General features: G+C 39.7%; 1 protein-coding gene across 1 annotated transcript; it reads left to right on the top strand.

The window, feature by feature from the left end:
* The first annotated feature begins 4,686 nt into the window (after window positions 1–4,686).
* Window positions 4,687–5,424, top strand: LOC113273113. The gene has a single exon (XM_026522881.1). The coding sequence runs from the start codon at window positions 4,687–4,689 to the stop codon at window positions 5,422–5,424; it is 738 nt and encodes a 245-aa protein (XP_026378666.1).
* The last annotated feature ends 13,541 nt before the right edge of the window (window positions 5,425–18,965 follow it).

Raw genomic sequence — 18,965 nt, forward strand, 5'->3', positions numbered from 1 at the left:
ATCTTAACATTCTGCGAGGATTTCCTCTCTTCATGTGATGTGTACCATTTTCGACAAGAGGGTATAGGCACGTCTTTTTCACAAGAAGATGACATTGATTTTTCTTCTGGATCTTCCTCAGCCACAGTAGTAATTGATGATGAAGGTCTAGAGAATTTCCTGAAACATCCTTGAATTGAGAGCTTGCTCAAGCGATGTTTAATTTCCAAGATATTCCTTTCAAGACTTGCCTTAAGAAGAGATAAAGGAAAAGCTTCAGAGTTTTTGGAATCATAGTCTCTTATTTCTCCAAGAAGAATTTTGACACGTTGTTTCAACCAATCATCTTGAATTTAACATAATTTATCATAAGTTCACACTCTTTGGCTGTTTCTCGTTCCATTAGAGAGAAATACCCTTTTAAAGGAAAAACGGAAAAACACATGTCGGAGCCTGTCTGTCTAGTTTGAACACAGGGTTCGTCTATGTTTGAGATAGACAAGACAGAACTTTTATTTCTGGAGACGCGTTTATCAGAGATAGTACTCTTGTCCATAGAGTCAGATCGCTACAAACACAGACTTGTAAGGTCTTAGACGTGTTTTCCTGCTCTGATACCAATTGAAAAAGCGGGGGTCTAACAACACCACCCAATATTTCACTTAGCAATCTGTATGGACAAACTCGAATATACTTTTAAGAGAATCAACAAGACTCAATCAATTAAAAGTATATCAACGAGTTTATATCTCTCTTGATTTGATTTACTCAAGCATGAACTGCGAGTTCTAATCAAATGCAAGGAATAACTTGAATGGTACCAAAGACCAAGTATCAATCAATAACAATCAACAACCAAAGGTTGGATTACTCTAATTGAAGATCTAACGCACAACCTGTATTAATTCAATTATAAAGATAAAACAATATAATGCGGAAATTGAAATAACACAGACACCAGAAATTTTGTTAACGAGGAAACCACAAATGCAGAAAAACCTCGGGACCTAGTCCATATTGAACACACACTGTATTAAGACGCTACATACACTAACGTACTCAAAGCTAACTTCGTACTGGACTGTAGTTGAACCCCAATCAGTCTCCCACTGATCCAAGGTACAGTTGTACTCCCTACGCCTCTGATCCCAGCAGGACTGATCTCACCCACAACTAAGAGTTGCTACGAACCAAAATCGCAGGCTTTGACAATAAACAAATTTGTCTCACACAGACACGTCTATCGAAGGATCAATCTGTCTCCCACAAATAAATCCTAAAGGTTTTGTTCCGTCTTTTGATAATAATCAAGGTGAACAGGAACCAATTGATAATCTGATCTTATATTCCCTAAGAACATCCTAGAGTTATCAATCACCTCACAATAATCTTAATCGTATGGTAGCGAAACAAGATGTTGCGGAATCACAAACAATGAGACGAAAATGTTTGTGATTACTTTTTATATCTTTCCTATCGGAGATATCAATCTCAAGCCAATAAATCTGATTGTACTCGTACGATAGAAGATGCAGGATCATATCACACAACTACGATAAAAGTAGTATCGGTCTGGCTTCACAATCCCAATGAAGTCTTTAAGTCGTTAACCTGGTTTTAGAAGAAGAAAATCAAAGGTTATAGGAGAATCGACTCTCGCACGCAAATTAGTATCACAGGTAAGGTGTGGGGATTAGTTTTGCACAACACTAGATGTCTTCTTTATAAAGTCTTTCAAATCAGGGTTTGCAATTAAGTTACCTTGTTAACAAAGAAATCAATATCCACCGTTAGATGAAAACCTGATTTAGATTCAAGCTAATATTTCTCAACCGTTAGATCGAAAACTTAGCTTGTTACACACACTTGACAATGCACGTTTCTTGGTTTGTTAACCGTACCCAAGCGTATGCACTTGTTGGTTTAACAATAGTTAACCAAAAGGTTAGCCATATGAGCATTTCATATCAACCATGTTCTTCTTCACCATAACTAGTTCAAATGAATTCAAATGAACTAGTTAGAGAGTTGTTCAATTGCAAGGAAATCTTATGTACTACACAAGACACAATTGAAGAAAAGATGATTTGATTCACTTGAACCGGTTCATGAACTTTTATAGCCACGGTTTGCAAATTGCATTCCTTAGTATTTTTAAGTTTAAGTTCAGAAATAATCTTGAGATATATAAACTTCTCAAGTTCGCAGACTAGGTTCGCGGACTTAAGTTACCGGGCAGAGTTTACAAACTCCAGCATAAATTCTCGGGTCTGAGAACTTCGCCGGTTCGCGGACTGGGTTCGCGGACTGAGTTCGCGGACTTAGCTTCACGCAAGTAGTTTGTCAACTCCAACAGAAATTCTCGGGTTTGAGAACTTCGGTAGTTCGCGGACTGAGTTCGCGGACTTGGCTCACACCATTCTTCCGGTTCTATTGATCAACAAAGTTCGCAAACTTTGGTTCAAGGAATTGGACTTATACATAAATGTGTTTCCTCAATAATGCTTATGTCCACTATTGATTATGTAATCTAAACTCTCATTTCAATCATTGAAACATTCTTAGAGGACGTTACACAGTTGTTACACCATTTCTCGTCAAAGCAATTTTCAAGATGATTGAAACATATCATGACTTTCATCACATGGTAAAGAAAAACTTAGTTAAAGCGAAAAGCTTACCAACTCATATTTCGAGATATATATAGGCCAGGTATACTCGGATCGGAATACCAAATGTGTATAATCAAAGTCTATATATATATATAGCATATGACTTCTTGTCTCAAAGAGTATGGGATATAGTAGATAGACTTTTGAGTGATAGATAAGTTCAAGTCTTCACATACCTTTTTGTCGAGAAGTTCCACCGGTTTCTTGAGTAGTTCTTCTACTTGTATGATGAATCGCCATGAAGTCCTCGAGCTCAACTACACTTTCTATCCTAGTCCGAGACTTAGCTATAATAGACTAGAAATCAAGACTTATAGTATTGATCACTAACATTGACAAACATGCTTGAGATAGCAACGCATGCGAGTTCGACCGAGCAATGCTCTAACAATCTCCCCCTTTGTCAATTTTAGCGACAAAACTATCAATACACATGGAATACAAAAAAGATAAAGAAACTTTAGTAGCTCCTATTCCACATGTCTAATCTTCAACATTCCTCGAAATCTTCGTCACTTCCAAGTACTCCAATGATCCCAAAGGTTGTAAGTTTAGCATCATCGTCGTTGAAGATCCGTAGCTATAACAATGAGAAAACATAGTTGTCGATCATTGTTATACAGTGTCATAGCTAGTATTAATACACAGTGTCAAAGTTCAATTGTATCACAACTTCAACAATAATACTATGGTGATATGTATCACTCCCCCTTAGTCAATACTCCATCTCACATGGAAACCACTCCCCCTTACACAATGATCCGGAAACCATATGTATTTGTAGTGTGAACTACATATTAATTCTCCCCCTTTTTGTCAATAAAATTGGCAAAGGTACAATAACGGGATCATAATGAAATTTCCGAGAGAGACATTTCATGAAAAAAGTAAAAAATACATACCAACTAATTTAGATGCAATCATAAAGTCGAAGCTAAATGCATTCATCAAGGAGTTTAAAAATACAAGATAACCCCTCTAAAATTCCACAGCCGCACACCCCTCAAGATATGACCATTAAGCACAAGTTCAAAAGAACTCTCCCCCATTTGAGGTCATTCCCGAAAGAACAACAAGAGAGACCTTAATTTCAAAAGAAAAGAAGGATTTTATTGGACACCAAAAACCATAAGAATGATTTCCTATATCCAAAAACTCAATCAAATTAATTACAAGTAAACCCATGATTAATTTAATCGGAATACGGAATCAAATTAAACACAAAAAGTGATCAATTCAATTGATTATGCTCAACATAAAAGAACTTATGGAGACACGAAGATACTCAACTAGATTAATTACAAGAGAACCCATAATTAATCTAATCGGAATACACAACCAAACTAATCACAAAAGTAATCAATTTAATTGTCATTTGTTTTACTCGACATAAGAAAACTTACGGAGCAATAACTAAATAGCCAAACAAGATGATTAATTTAGTTCAATATGCTCGACATAACATACCTCACGGAACACCAACTAAGCTAAGAAAATCAACTTGGTTGTATAATGCTCAACATAAGATACATTACGGAGCCTCACAGTAATACATAAAAATATGGATCAGGGATGATCAATACTGCGGAATACACACGGATTCATTCTATTTTCCCATCACTATTTGCAGGTTGGAAAAAACCTTTACTGTCCAGAGCTGGTAAAATTACACTTACAAATGTGTTTTGGCAAGCTTGCCAGTTTTTTACATATCTCTTTTTGAAATGCCAGCCTCAGTTTTGAAGAAGATTGAAAAAATAATGAAGGATTTTCTCTGGCATGACAATAAAGGGAAGAAAAAAATGCACTTGGTGAAATGGATTGCTTTAGCAAGAAGAAGGAAAGTTGGTGGACTGGGAATCAAGAATTTGAAGGCTGTTAACCATGGTTTGCTTAGTAAATGGTCATGGAGATATGCAGTAGAAGATAAAGCATTATGGAGAACTTTAGTGGAAGAAAAGCATGATTCTGGAGATGTCTGCTGGGCTACAAGAATCCCAAATGCACTTATGGTAAATCTGTATGGAGAGCAATTATGAAATATCATGCTACCTTCTTGAAATTTATTCAATTCAAAGTCAACAATGGTGCTCTTTACATGTTCTGGGATGACAATTGGCTATACCCTCATTCTCTCAAATCTTGTTATCCAAATTTGTATGTAGTGTCTAGAGCTAAAAATTTCACTGTTGTTGATATGGGATCTTTTGATATTAATGTTATCAACTGGAATTTTCATATCCCCAGAAGACTCAATGCAGCTGCTAGAGCTGAGTACTCTCTCCTTTCTGCAGATTTGAATGGCTTCAAATTTAACATGAGTTGCACTGATGAATTGCAATGGTCTCTTACAAAGTCAAAGCAATTCTCTGTAAGTTCAACATATGATAAAATCATTGCTAATGATGAAAGTTTTCTCACTGTTCCAATTTTTAATCTTATCTGGAAGCTTAAATGTCCTCCTAAAATTGGATTATTCTTATGGTTACTGGCTAACAACAGATTACCTGCTAGAGATTTACTAAAAAGAATAGGTATGGATGTTCCTCAAGGTTGTTTGTTTTATGATGCAGATGAAACTTCTTCTCATTTATTACTTCATCGCACCTTTGCTACACAAGTCTGGAATGATTTCATGAGTAAGTCAAATTGGTTCTTCTCTATGCCAGCTGATATAACTTCAATGTTGCAATCTTGGGAATTTGCTCAGGGCAGTAAGGAATGCAATATAGTTTGGTACCTAATTCCTGCTGCTATTATGTGGAGTCTGTAGAAGGAAAGGAATGACAAATCTTTTAATAACAAGAACATCACTGCCAGAGATATTATCAACAAATCAGTTTACTGCTTATATACTTGGTATTTAGCAATAAAGGAAGTTGAGTCTGTGGATGCAAATGATGTTACGAGGAATTGGTTTACAGTGTATTTTACTTCTCAATAAGTCTGGTAGCCTGTTACCATCTTATTCTTTCTTTTGTTTTCTTTGTAACTAAGGGTGGTATAATTCTTTTATACCTTCCCAACGGAGGACAAAGCAAATCCGTTTCCAAGAAGCGTGGTGTACAAGCTAACGATATTAGCTTCTTTTCTGATCAATATATCATTTTCTTTGCCGATCAAAAAAATAAATAATTAACTAATAATTATTACTGGTACACCCGGTACCATAACACATGGTCTTCCCCTACGATATAATACGCCATAAAACTTAGGGTCTTGACAATACCATCTAATCCTCCAAATCCTTGTCCTCAAGGATCAATTTTGGGAGTTGACTAGCCATGAAATCTTTGTCTTCACATGTTGCATCTTGAGGAAGGAGGGGCTCCCATTGAATCAATACTTGCGAGACAGTGTGATTATTCCTTTTGCTTTGTCTAGTGGCCAACACCTTGAGTGGCTTGATCTTCATTTCGCCATTCTTGTCGAGGATTGGTAGAGAAGTTTTTAAAAGAGCACCCTGACCTAACTTTGCCTTCATCTGGGAGACGTGAAAAGTGGAATGAATTTTAGACCCTGGTGGTAACTGTAGTTTATAAGATACCTTCCCTATTTTTTCAAGCACCTTGTAAGGCCCAAAAAAATTTGCAGCAAGCTTAAGGTTCCTTCTCAGCTGAACTGATGATTGTCTATAAGGTTTTAGCCTCAAGTATACCCAATCTCCCACTTGAACTCTCTCTCAATTCTCTTTTTTTCAGCCTGCTGCTGCATTCTATGTTTAGCCTCCTCTAATACACCCTTCAGAATTCCATCCATGGATTGCCTTTGTTGTAGATAATCATCTGTTGCTGAACTGATGCTAATACTCGAAGCAGTTACTCCAAATTGTGGTGGGGGGTACTCATACAGAGCTTCAAATGGAGTTAACTTCAGGCTAGTATAGAAGCTTGTATTGAACCACCATTCAGCTAATGGCAACCAAGCTACCCATTTACTTGGCTTGAAGATAGTCATACACCTCAAATAGGTCTCAAGACAAGCATTCACCCTATCTGTCTTCCCATCAGATTGTGGGTGGTAGGCTGTACTCATATGCAATGCAGTATCCATCATAGAGAATAATGATTTCCAAAAATTACTCAAGAAGACATTGTCTCTATCTGAAACAATAGTCTTGGGCATTCCATGGAGTTTGATAATATAGTCTAAGAATACCTTAGCTGCTGAAGCAGCAGTATAAGGGTGTCTGAGTGCCAAAAAATGGCGGTACTTTGCGAACCTGTCTACCATAACCAGAATTACTTCCCTACACTCTGACTTAGGAAGCCCTGAGATGAAGTCCATGCTGATATCCTTCCAAGCTTGGTCAGGTACTCGTAAGGGTTGGAGAAGGCCAGCTGGGAGTGAAGTAGTAGTTTTATGTTGCTGGCAAATATCACACTCTTGTACCATATATAAAATGCTCTGTTTAAGTCCCTTCTAATAAAAATACAACTTAGACCTTTGGTATCTAGCTCTAGAACCAGAATTACCACCTACTGAAGAAGCATGTATGGAAATCCTAACCTTTTGTCTCAAGTCCCCATGGTCCACAATGTACAGTCTTCCTTTGTACATGATTACTCCTCGTTGATAAGTGAAGTCTCCAAAATTGGGTGTAACCAAAAGCTAGGGAATAAGCTCATCTGCTAATTTATCTTGAATGTAGCTCCCTTGTACTTTAGCCAACCATGTTGGTTGTAACACTGAGATGGCATTGCAGTCAGCATCTTCTGTTAGTTGGACTCTTGATAAGGCATCTGCAACCCCATTTTCACGGCACTTTATATACTTCAGTTCATAATTGTAGCCTAACAATTTTCTTAGCCACTTCTGCTACATCATGGAGTGAACTCTCTGATCTAAGAAATGTCTAATGCTCTGGTGATCTTTGTAAATGGTGAATTTGACCCCCAACAGGTAAGATCTCCGTTTAGTTAATGACATAACTACAACCATCAATTCTTTCTCATAGGTTGACAAAGCTAGGAATCTATCCCTCGTCCCTTTACTGAAGAAGGCAATGGTCCTCTTATCCTGCATCAGCACTGCCCCTACTCCTGAGTCACAAGCATCTGTGGCCAGCTCAAATGGCTTATCAAAGTCTGGAAAGATCAATACTGGGGTGTTAATCATGGATGTCTTGAGTGACTCAAATTCCTTCCGAGCCTCTGCATTCTATCTGAAACTGTTCTTCTTCAGCAGCTCAGTCAGTGGTTTTGCAATGAGCCCATAGTGGTGCACAAATTTCCTGTAATACCCTGTCAGTCCTAAGATGCCCTGAACTCCTTCATGCATTCAACCTTAGATGGATCAGTAACTACACCTTCACCTGATATAATGTCCCCAAGATACTCAATGGATGACTTTCCAAAAGAACATTTGCTCATTTTAGCATATAGACTATGTTTTTTGACTAGCTCTAGGGTGAGCGCCAAGTGTTGAATACGAGTCTTCATATCTGTACTGTAGACCAAGATGTCATCAAAGAAGACAAGAACAAATTTCCTCAAATAAGGTTTAAAACCATCATTCATCAGTGCTTGGAAGCTAGCTGGTGCATTAGTCAGCCCAAAGGGCATAACCAAGAATTCATAGTAGCCTTGTTGTGTTCTGAAAGCTATCTTATGAGTGTCTGAAGGATACACCCTAATTTGGTAGTATCCAGCCCTTAGATCTATCTTGGTGAATACAAATACCCCTTTAAGCTCATCCAACAGCTCTTCTATAACAGGAATAGGATATTTTTATTTTATTGTAAGGTCATTTAATATTTTATAGTCCACACAAAACCTTCAGCTTTCATCATTCTTTTTAACTAGTAGAATGGGGGGATGAGAATGGGTTGTGGCTAGGTGTAATTACTCCAGAACTTAGCATTTCTTGAACTAGTTGCTCAACCACCTCCTTCTGGATATGTGGGATTCTGTAAGGCCTTTGGTTGGGTGGTGTGGATAATGGTTTGATAGGTATATGATGGTCATGGGTTCTTTTAGGAGGTAAAGAAGTAGGCTCCTGGAAAACTGTTTGATATTTATCCAATAAGGGTTATAATGGTTCTGGTGTAATAGGAGAAATTTCTGAGAAGTAAGAGAGAAGAACTGACCAACAATCCCATGCTTATGTTTTCTGAAGTACCTGTCACATTCCTTTGTTGTCATCATGTTGACCTTTGTAGAGTATGCCTCACCTTTGAGATCAATAGCTTCTTTACCTTATGAAAATGAGAGGGTTAACTTTTTGAAATCAAAGTTAATGGGTCTGACTTTCCTCATCCAATCGACTCCCAAGACCATGTCACAGCCTCTTGAGCTAACAATCTAACTCCAAATTGAAATTCATGGCCCTGCATACTCCAAGAAAAATCTGGGCACCTTGCATCACTGATCAGTTTGTTTCCATCTGCTACGGCTACTTGAAATGTTGTTGTTGGTTATATATAGGAGCCACTAAGTCCAGCTATCTCATGGTCAAGAAATGTATGAGTGCTACCACTATCCACTAATATAGTTATTGTCCTTCTATTGTTAGTCATGCCTCGTATTTTAATAGTGTTATGCGACACATTACCTGGCAAGGCATGGAGAGATATCTCCACCTCTTCCCCGACTTCTCGAATCAACGGAGAATCCTCAGGTGACTCTTCCTCTGGTATGAAGTTCTCTCCATCATCTACAACCAACATGAACAACTAATGTTTCTTGCATTTGAGCCCATAAGAGTATAGTTCGTCGCAGTTATAACATATCCCTTTTTCTCTCCGAGCTCTCATATAATCATATGTAAGCTTCTTAATGGGTGGCAATCTGGGACTAGAATTTTTTCTTAGGGACGGTGAAATTGTCTTAGGTGAGGTTACAAAACTTCTGTTTGGGATGCGTGCAGGAATAGAGAGGGGTGGTAGCTTAGGCCATACAAAACTTATGTTTGGTACTCGATCACCGAGCCTTTTTGACTCAACTTATTAAATTCACCAAATACATCATCATGTCCTAGCTCTTGAAACCTGAAGTTGATGTCAAAAGCGAACTCTTCCCAAATAATCACCTCTCTTCCTTCTTGATAGTCTTGGAACCACACATAGGCTCTCCCCTCTAAATATAATGAGGCTAGTAACACCTTCTGCTCCTCTCCGATGGTATGCGGCTGAAATTATTTTCTCTACTTTCTAATCCAAGATCTGGGGTTGTATCCATCGAAACTTGGAACTTCGACTTTAGGTTTGTGAGAATTAGAGAACTGTTACGAGATATGTCTATTACTACCATCTTGAGGATTCCCAGCAGGCTTTCCATGAAACAGATGATTCTGAGGAGTATATAACAACCCATCTCCATTTTTCAGTTTTTCTATTAATCTTCCTTCCATAGTTTCCATTTTTGTGCTGATTGATTTACTTATATTCCCTTGAGTCTCATCAAACTTACGGATCACATCTTCATGGCTCTTCATGAGAAGATTAAACTTCTTATGTAGATCGTCGAAATCCTTTTGATTAACCATTGTTACAAGCACTCAGATCGAGTGCTCTGATACCAGTTGTAAGGATCTACCTTACAAACGGCACAAAAAAGCTCAAGGAAGATAAGAATAGTGAGAGAAAGAGAAGAAGATAAGAGTTTTTGGATTAATAATTTTCTACCACACACTCTCTACAACACGGGAATATAAACCAAACCCTAGTGAGTAGTTGTGCGTCTCCCACAGGCACATAACTAACTCATGATTACCAACGTAAAACATAATCAATAGCTAATTAATAATTATTACTAATACACCCGGTACCATAACACAGGGTCCGCCCTTACGATGTAATAAGTCATAGAACTTAGGGTCCTTCCAATTCAACTGACAAAGTCATGAATCAGAGTAAATGAATGTTATGGTTTAATTAGTGTATTTTTCTAGGAATTCAACCGATGAATATGATACTAGATTCAATTAATTAATCACTCTATACTAGCAGGCAATCCGTCTAGGAGCATTTAATTCAGATATGAGTCGACATTTATCATATTAATTCTGAATATTATTCTGGGGAAGTTCATACACCAAAGATGAATTCTGAAATTCAAAAGAGATTTTGAGTCTTTCAGCTTAACTGTAAAATACATGGAATACTGAAAGTTCTACTTCAGAAGCCCTAATAATTTCGCCATACCTATAATACAAACAGAATGGTTTCTTGATCCTTGGACGGTCGGATAACATTTTGATAGACAAACATCGCATCCAACCATCCCAGTCTCATTTCAGACAAAGACATTCGACCCATGTAAGATTTGTAACCTCCTTCAATTATGGATATATGCATTGATAACCTTCGTAATTAGTTCCCAACCAATTAAAAAAAAATAACGTGCCAACAAAAAATCCTTACCAGTTAAATATTACAACTATGTAAAACCCATATTTTTACACTCATATTTTCTATTAAAAATGATATCTTCTTAAAATCTAATTAGCCCACCTTCATCAACCTACAAAGAACAAATAACAATACAAAATTTGCGGTTACAACATGTAAAACCCTTATTTATGCTTTGAAAATTACATGTCCTTCATCAACATGCAAAGAACAAAGAACATTATGTTAAAATACAAAATGTTCAATTTCATTTGACTCATTTTTTTTTTGGAAACAATCGAAAAACAAAAATAACTACATACAATTGAGATCTATCCAAATAATGAATCACCAAAACTTTCCACTTCAATCATAGGCCTAGTTTTAATATTAGTGAAAAAGAAATGTTATTTTAAAACTTATAATTGACCTAGCTAGGACATGGACTCGCAAGCTTGCGTTCTTTGCATCCTTGCAAAAGGGACAACAATTTATCTTGGAATCACATTCCTTTTTAAAGCTACACTGACACGGAAACCTCAATCTCTTCACAAACCTCCCTGGATTTTTTGGTGGTTTCCTTTTTCCTCTGCATCTGCTATTTTTTTTTATCTTCTTGATCTTGATTGTCTTATCCTCCACAACAACACGATTGAGTATTGTCATCTAAACCTTCAATACTGAGCCATCACTATCACCAAATCCTTCTTTATTATCATGATTCACCTTCAGCTTCTCAAAACCTGGGTTTTTTTTTTTGACAAAGGGCAAATTCATTAAGAATGTTACATAGTCACCAAAGAAGTGCCATAGTAACCAAAACAATTATACGGATGAGTGTGTCACAACATCCCAGTTATAAATCAGAGTAGAAAGACTAAAACCTGTGAAGATATTTGTGTTTAAAGTCCAATTGAACAACAAACATTTCACTTATATAATTAACTGCTTCAGATTTCTAGAGACATTTTTATAAAGCCTATTGTTCCTTTCTCTCCAAACACTCCACCAGATTGCGAAAGGGAGATAACCCCAATGCGCTTGAGCCTGTTTTTACTTTTCTTGTTACTCCATTCCCAAAGGGTTCTTTTAACATCACTTGAGAAAACCCTCCTGACTCCATAACTGTTCAAGAAGTAAGACCATACCTCATAAGTCACTTTACAGTGTAATAATAAATGTGATTTAGTTTCCTCATGTTGTCTCAAAACCTGATTTGGTTTTGCAAATATCGAATATGGAAAACGTGCAGAGTGGTGTTATATTTTCATCTGGAAAATGTGGCAAATATCGACGAAGATTCAGCACAATAGTCTGAATACAACGCAAAACAGTATCAAAGACCACCAATCTTTAGAGATCTAATAAAAAAAATATTATTTTAGGGCAAAATAAACTAATTTGACTGGCATTTTTGTCAAAAATTATTATTTTATCAATTACAAGGGTGACCGAATTTATAATTATTTGGATGAAAAATATCTAAGATTTTCACAGCTACAAGTTCTCATGGGTCAATATAAGTCTTATCTTAGTTTATAGGATTTATATAAATCATTATGACCAAAAATTATTCCGTCTCATGTCGTGCCGTTACGACACAGGGTTATTTCTGGTATTATTACATTTGATGAGATTATATAACTGCAATTTACTTCTCTTGCGGAAAGTGAAGATATAAATTTCTAATGATTCTGATGCTGATCACAGATACATCATTTCCAATGTGGTTTTACGAATATAACCTTCTGTTCGAGGGTGAAAACGGTTTCTGCTGTTTTTGGTAATTTCGTGTGTGTGGATGAGAAAGGAGTCTAGACCCTAAACAATGTACTGCATGGGAGTACTTTTGATTCGAGAGATCAATCTGTACAAATCTGGCCTAAACCAAGAAATGGCCGTTCCATGCTTGCTTCGGTCACAAAGTGAAGGAGAAGGGTTGGTCTTAGGGATGGAAGAGAAGAAAGTGTAGAGACCAGAATCATTGATTCTGAAAGTGTGGTTGTTTGTGAGTGTATCAGAAAGTAGAACTGGCTAGCTGAATGAAAACCTATCAGGTGATTTCTGGATATTGTGTTGCTCTCCTGACCAAAACTTGTCGTTTGGTGGAAATAGGTGAAACCTATTTATACAGGTCATAATAAAACGTACCCTTATCTCGTAGGAAGTGGAAACGATTGAGTGGTGGAAGAGTGGAGTAACGTGTAACGTTAGAATTTATGCTTCCATGATGAAGGAAAATTTTGCACAATTCTTGCCATTACTAACTGCCCCTCTTCATGACACTTTCTTGTAACGGGCGTATTGCACGCCGCACGCTGTAAACCGCCAGACAAATACCCTGATGAGTATCCCCCATTTTGTGAAATGTTTAATGTCTCGAGTGTTCTTTATGGAAAACATGTAGCACTTTGGCAAGTCAAAATCACGAGACTTGCCGCAGGAAAATAACATGTGATGCTATTAGACTCGTCTTGGCTGGCCGCCTGAAACTTTCCACGAGTCTATCAGTTCGGTGGCGAACTTGGATGGCTGAGATTGCATCTCATGAGGAAGGGTAGCCATTGATTTTGGATACCTTATGTTGGCGCCTGATAATGGCACGGTGGCGCCTTTAGTGCATGCCAGTGGCATTGCGGCATGAATGGCATAGTTTGTGCATGCCAGCGGCATGATGGTGTAAGTGGCACCTGGCGTAGCTATGTCCACGGGATTTAGGCGGCTGGTCGGCTAAAAGTTGCCACAAGTCTGTTAGTTTGGTGGCAAACTTGGATGGCTGAGATTACATCTCATGGGGAAGGGTAGCCGTTGATTGTGGATACCTTCCGTTGGAGCCTTTAGTGCATGCTAGTGGCATTGCGGTATGGCTGGCATAGTTTGTGCATGCTAGCGGCACGATAGTGCAAGTGGTGCCTGGCGTAGCCATGGCTGCTGGATTTTTGGCACGTTGGTGTTAGATTCAAACATGGCGTGGCAAAATAAGTTTTAATGGGCACATTGATCCCCATGTTCTGTGGAACATTGTTTGGCTCGGTTGGCGCGACAACTTTTCCTAAATTAGGGTCTGGCATGTAGTATGCGGTAGGTGGAACGTTTGGCATGTGCACTTGGCATGCCTGTTTGGCGTGTTCGATTGGCATGCTTTTGGTATGTTTGGCATGCCGCTTGGCATGTGCGCCTGGCATGCGCGTTTGGCATGTGCGCCTGGCATGTTTGTTTTGGCATGTTTGATATGTTGTTACCATGTTGGCATGGTTTCGGGAAGCCAACTTGGTAGGGTAACCTTTTGACACAACTTCCACCCTTTTTTAAAGTTGTGGCAGGTTTAGAGCAACCTGATTGGTCGATGAAAGCAGGGAGCCGGCTAAGCATGGGCGTGGCCACCCTTTTGGTGCGTGTGGCAAGTTTAGTGCGACCTGATTGGTCGATGGGAAATAGGGCCGGAAAGTATGGTCCCGGACACAACTTATGTGCGTGTGGCGATTTTAAGGTGACCTGATTGGTCGAGGGAAATATGGATGGTTTAGGATGGGGCGTGGCCAATGGAAAATGGCGCCGGTTGGCCTAAGGCATGGCCATGCCTCTCTTTGTTGCTGCTCCTATCCTACGACTCCTTTTTTTTCTGATCTTGGGCAAGATTTTGCATCTGCTAATCCATGGCGGATTAATTACCTAGTTTGCCTAAGATTAATTTCGACAAGCAAGGTATGATATACTGCGCAAGGCGCAAAATCCCAACTTTTGCAAATTAGTCAGGATAATTGATTGGAATTCTATGTATTGACACAGAGTTATTATAAGTTTGTTTCCAGAGAGCAGCATGCTTTCTGATTAAATACCTTATGAAAAGACCTTATCCTTGATATTTGGAAATTCGTGCTACTCTGCTGCGAGTGAACGCAAATTGTCATGCCATATCAACATTAAGGGTTCAGCCGGGGAACATAGCACAGAAAGCATTCAAAGAAACTTATATTAATTGAGTGTAGGCAAGGTGCCAAAATTTACAGAATTCCTGGGATTGTTGCTACATGCACCATACTGGGTAAATTTCATAAGAAAGAACTGAGTTGCTCAATAAATGTGCCAGTGAAGAGGTTGACACTCATGGATCCGTTTCCTTACAGAGTGACATCACATCAGATGTAAGGTTTTACAATTCTAACCCTAAGATAAAAACCACCATCAACATTAAGTCCCCTGCTTAGCTCGTAACAGTGGCATTGTTGCGGGGTAAGCATGAGATGGTGACAGACAAGGATAAAATCGAAACGGCAAGTCATGAAGAGATTGTCAGGAAAGTTTGGCTAACCTTTGTCAGGAGGCATAAAGAATGTGTGATCCTTGCATTGGCGGATTTGCATGAATTCGGCTTGGACATAGGGTGTTGGCGTCAGCGCTGCAACTTTTACTACTGATCGACAGAGGTGGCACTGCAACTTGGTCCGCGGAACGGGCGTTGGCTGTCTACGAAAAGGTGGATGGCGCTGCTTTGGCTACGGAGTGCTGGAGCCTTGACGCTGTTTCGAATGGCAAGGATGGCGCTGCTTTGGCTGGCTGCGGAGCGGAGAAGATGGCGCTGGACTTTGGATGGATAGGTCGATGGTGCTTCTTTGAACGGCGGAGATGGCTGCTGACTTGGGCGTGGATTTTTGGCGCTGGGAGTGGCTTGTTGGAGCTGGGCATGGCACTGGCTGGGACGCGGACTGTTGGTCCCGGCTTGGGCGCGGGCTGTTGGTCCCGGCTTGGGCGCGGGCTGTTGGCGCTGTCTTGGTCGCGACCTGTTGGAGTCATGGAGCGTTGTCAGCGTGGGACCGGTTGCCTCTTTCCGTGTATAGCCCAAACAAGAAACCTTCCTTCACTCGAACTCCAAAGTGCTATGCTTATAAAAGGCGTTAACTATCCTCTTAATCTCGTATTATTAGCTTTGTTTCCACGTCTTGGTGCTAGCGGCAGAGCAGTAGCAATAAAGCAGGCGAGCATATTTCAGGTACGTATCCCAGTGTTTATTCTTTTATTTGCTCTTCTGTATTGGTGTAAACCCTAGCCATAGGTACATCTTCCATAAATTTTTTGAAATACTTCAGTATGAATGATTCCTCTTTGCCAGTAGCACCGCAATAATGTTAGCCACCATATTAATAGCAACGTAAACAATTATTATGCAAAGTAGGCATGTACGGACGGGTGGCTGTCATTAATTCCTTTCCCATGAAAACCTAGCTTTAAGGTTTCCTTTTACTTTTGTAGTCGTGAGCATAATTATTGCCGCAAGACACGGTTTTGTCTAAGGACGTGTTTTCTGCGGTAAAATATGGCTTGTTGAAGCGAGCATCAGTCCCCACTCTTTTGGCTATGCGTGCTCCTTTTGTCTATGCGTGCTATGACTTGTGGCTAAACAAAGTTTCCCGTAGAAAACTTGCCGTGGATTTTTAATCATTGTACTCGATTCTGACAAAGCCTTCATGCACGGTTTTCTCAAAGTAATGACTTTTCTCCGTTTTTGCTCCATTGTAGTTAAGCAGCATAAAAAGATTTTGTTAAGATGTCACCTGAAACCAGTTCCTCCGTTGCGTCGAAAAATGCTAGCGTCTCCAAGCCGAATATGGATGATGAGTTCTTCACAATGTCTTCCACAGTTAAGAGGACACATCCCAAATATGTCACAATCCTTTTGACCGGTTCCGAGAATGAAGGAGACGTCCAATAGGTTCGGCCAGGTCGTGCAATGCGGTTTTGTCTTCAGAAGAAAGAGTATCTTGCTTCTCCTATTGACTTCAATATTTGTCAGAGTCCATTGCACTCTTTTGATAAATTGATGCAATTCATGATAAGTCAAGACTGTGTAAGGCCAATCTGACCAGGGCACAAATCATCAATGCTGCCATGGCTTCTGCAACACTTCAAATCAGGAAAGATATCGCGGTCTTGATCACTTTTATCTCCAGATGGTGTCCGGATACTCACACGTCCATATGCAGGTGGGGTGAAATGACCATTTTCTTGGAGAGTGTAGCCATCTTGCTGAACCTTCCAACAACAGGGAATCTTAACATCACCTTGTCCGATGAAGAAGAAAAAATGCGTGTCATTCTCGCCGAGAAGTCTGCAGGATTCGTTCGGAAGGAAAAAGAGACGAAATGCTTCCATAACTTGTGGGTTTCTGAGTGGTTCCCGGATGAATCGGAGTCAGATCATGAGATGAATATTACACTCCATGTTGCGGCATTTTTAGCTCTGTGGATATCCAGGGATATTTTTGATGATGGCTCTGGTAATAAGGAGATAAGCCAGGAGCTTATCAAATTTGCCATCAAATTGGCGAAAGGTGTTGTTCTCCCCATTGGTAGCTTATTTTTTGGCTCTTTGTACACCCATCTGGATCATCTGGATGCGGACATTTATGCTTCCAATGGCTATATGAAAGTAGACTCGTATGTCCACGTCGCCTTTCTCCAAACGTGGTTGTGGGAGCACTTCAAAAATTATGCTCCCAAGCCACTGGCTTCATTCCCTGGATCCTATGGTGTCTCCAAGATACTTCGCTGGTTGAATAAGCGTCCAAGACCTGGATCAAATCTCATTGACTTCCTCGACAACGCGCACGCAGTTAACTTTCGTCCCTGGGCTCCGGTCCATGCATCCATAGTTCAGGCGAACACTTTTGCCTCTGCCCCAAACACGACTTTGCTTTCTGTTGAAAAGAATATGAGCGTTGGAGAAATGGTATTCATGCGAAGATGTATACCCGGACACGTGCCATCTTTTTTTCGAGGATCTTATGAGGCAGTTCCTTATAACATTAACAAGGCTGCTCGGCATATGGTCTTTGACCAAGGAGTCCCATTTCTTCGGCAGTCGTCGGCTCCAGAAGAATTTTTGTCAGTTGTTCTTGATGCTAGTGTCCTTGCACGGGTAAAAGCCTCCCTTTCCTGCTTTCAGAACAGAATCCAGCGACTACCTCCAGATATAACATATTTTGGCAGGATGAGTTTCTTGCCATCCACGGGTTCGTGAATGACGTGGTGAAAGATCCTCGTGGCAAGTTTTCATCTGCGATTTTGGTGAAACATCCATTATTGAGGGAGCTTCCCACAGTTAACGAAATCTCTTAGCCCGGATATGAGAAGTCCCCAGAAAAGGGAGCGAAGGTCGAAAATCGTGCAGGCGGCTTCCAATCGGGTTCGACGGCTCTTGTGACCTTCAGTTCTTCCAACACACGGGTATTCATGAACTCCTTATTTACTTGATTGGATGATACAAATCTTCTGTTTTGTTGTTGATCGTCTCTTTCTCTTTTTTTTTTTTGAAACTCAGGGTCTTAACAGCACGAACGCCTTTCCCTAACTCGCGCATAACCATAAGACGGCATCTCTCGAAAAAGTGGGTGGCAACACTGAGTCTCCCCACAGTGAAGGAGAATCCGACGAGAAATAAAGTTCGGAATCCAGTGATGATGAGAATAACTCTTCTGAAAGTAATGATGAGTCTTCTTCCAGTGATCCCTCAGACGAGTCGGTGAGTTTTCCACATGTTTTTTTTTCTTTTTGAGATATTTATTTGGAATAAATGTTCAATCGATAACATTGCAGGAAGGAAAAATTCTTGGAGATAAACCTGAGAGAGAGAATCGTCACAGTGAAGATATAGCTTCATCTCCATTCATGGAAGTTGTGCCCGCTGGTAATCTGGAGATGGAGGTTGATCGTCCTGGAGAGCTTGATATGCTTCAAACGGTGAATAACGCTTCTATAACAACTGGTGCAATTATTACTAAAGAACCCTTGTTGGTTGCGGGTTCAGCTGCAGGCGCCGCTTTCGTCCCTCCATTCTTGATTCCTTATGAAGATCACATGCTGATTGGAGGTTTCAGTGTACCAGTTAAGTATGAGGCGCTATATACCAAGATGTGGAAAAGGTATGGACATATTGCCACATCCAAAAAGATCACTAGCCGATTTGCGTTGGTCAAGCGCGTGGAAGAA

Source organism: Papaver somniferum, chromosome 4 (assembly GCF_003573695.1).
Source record: "Papaver somniferum cultivar HN1 chromosome 4, ASM357369v1, whole genome shotgun sequence".
Classification (NCBI taxonomy): Eukaryota; Viridiplantae; Streptophyta; class Magnoliopsida; order Ranunculales; family Papaveraceae; genus Papaver; species Papaver somniferum.

What these genes read in the sequence shown, in the direction of transcription:
- LOC113273113 (XM_026522881.1), top strand. Translation starts at nt 4,687, where the DNA reads ATGAAATATCATGCTACCTTCTTGAAATTTATTCAATTCAAAGTCAAC.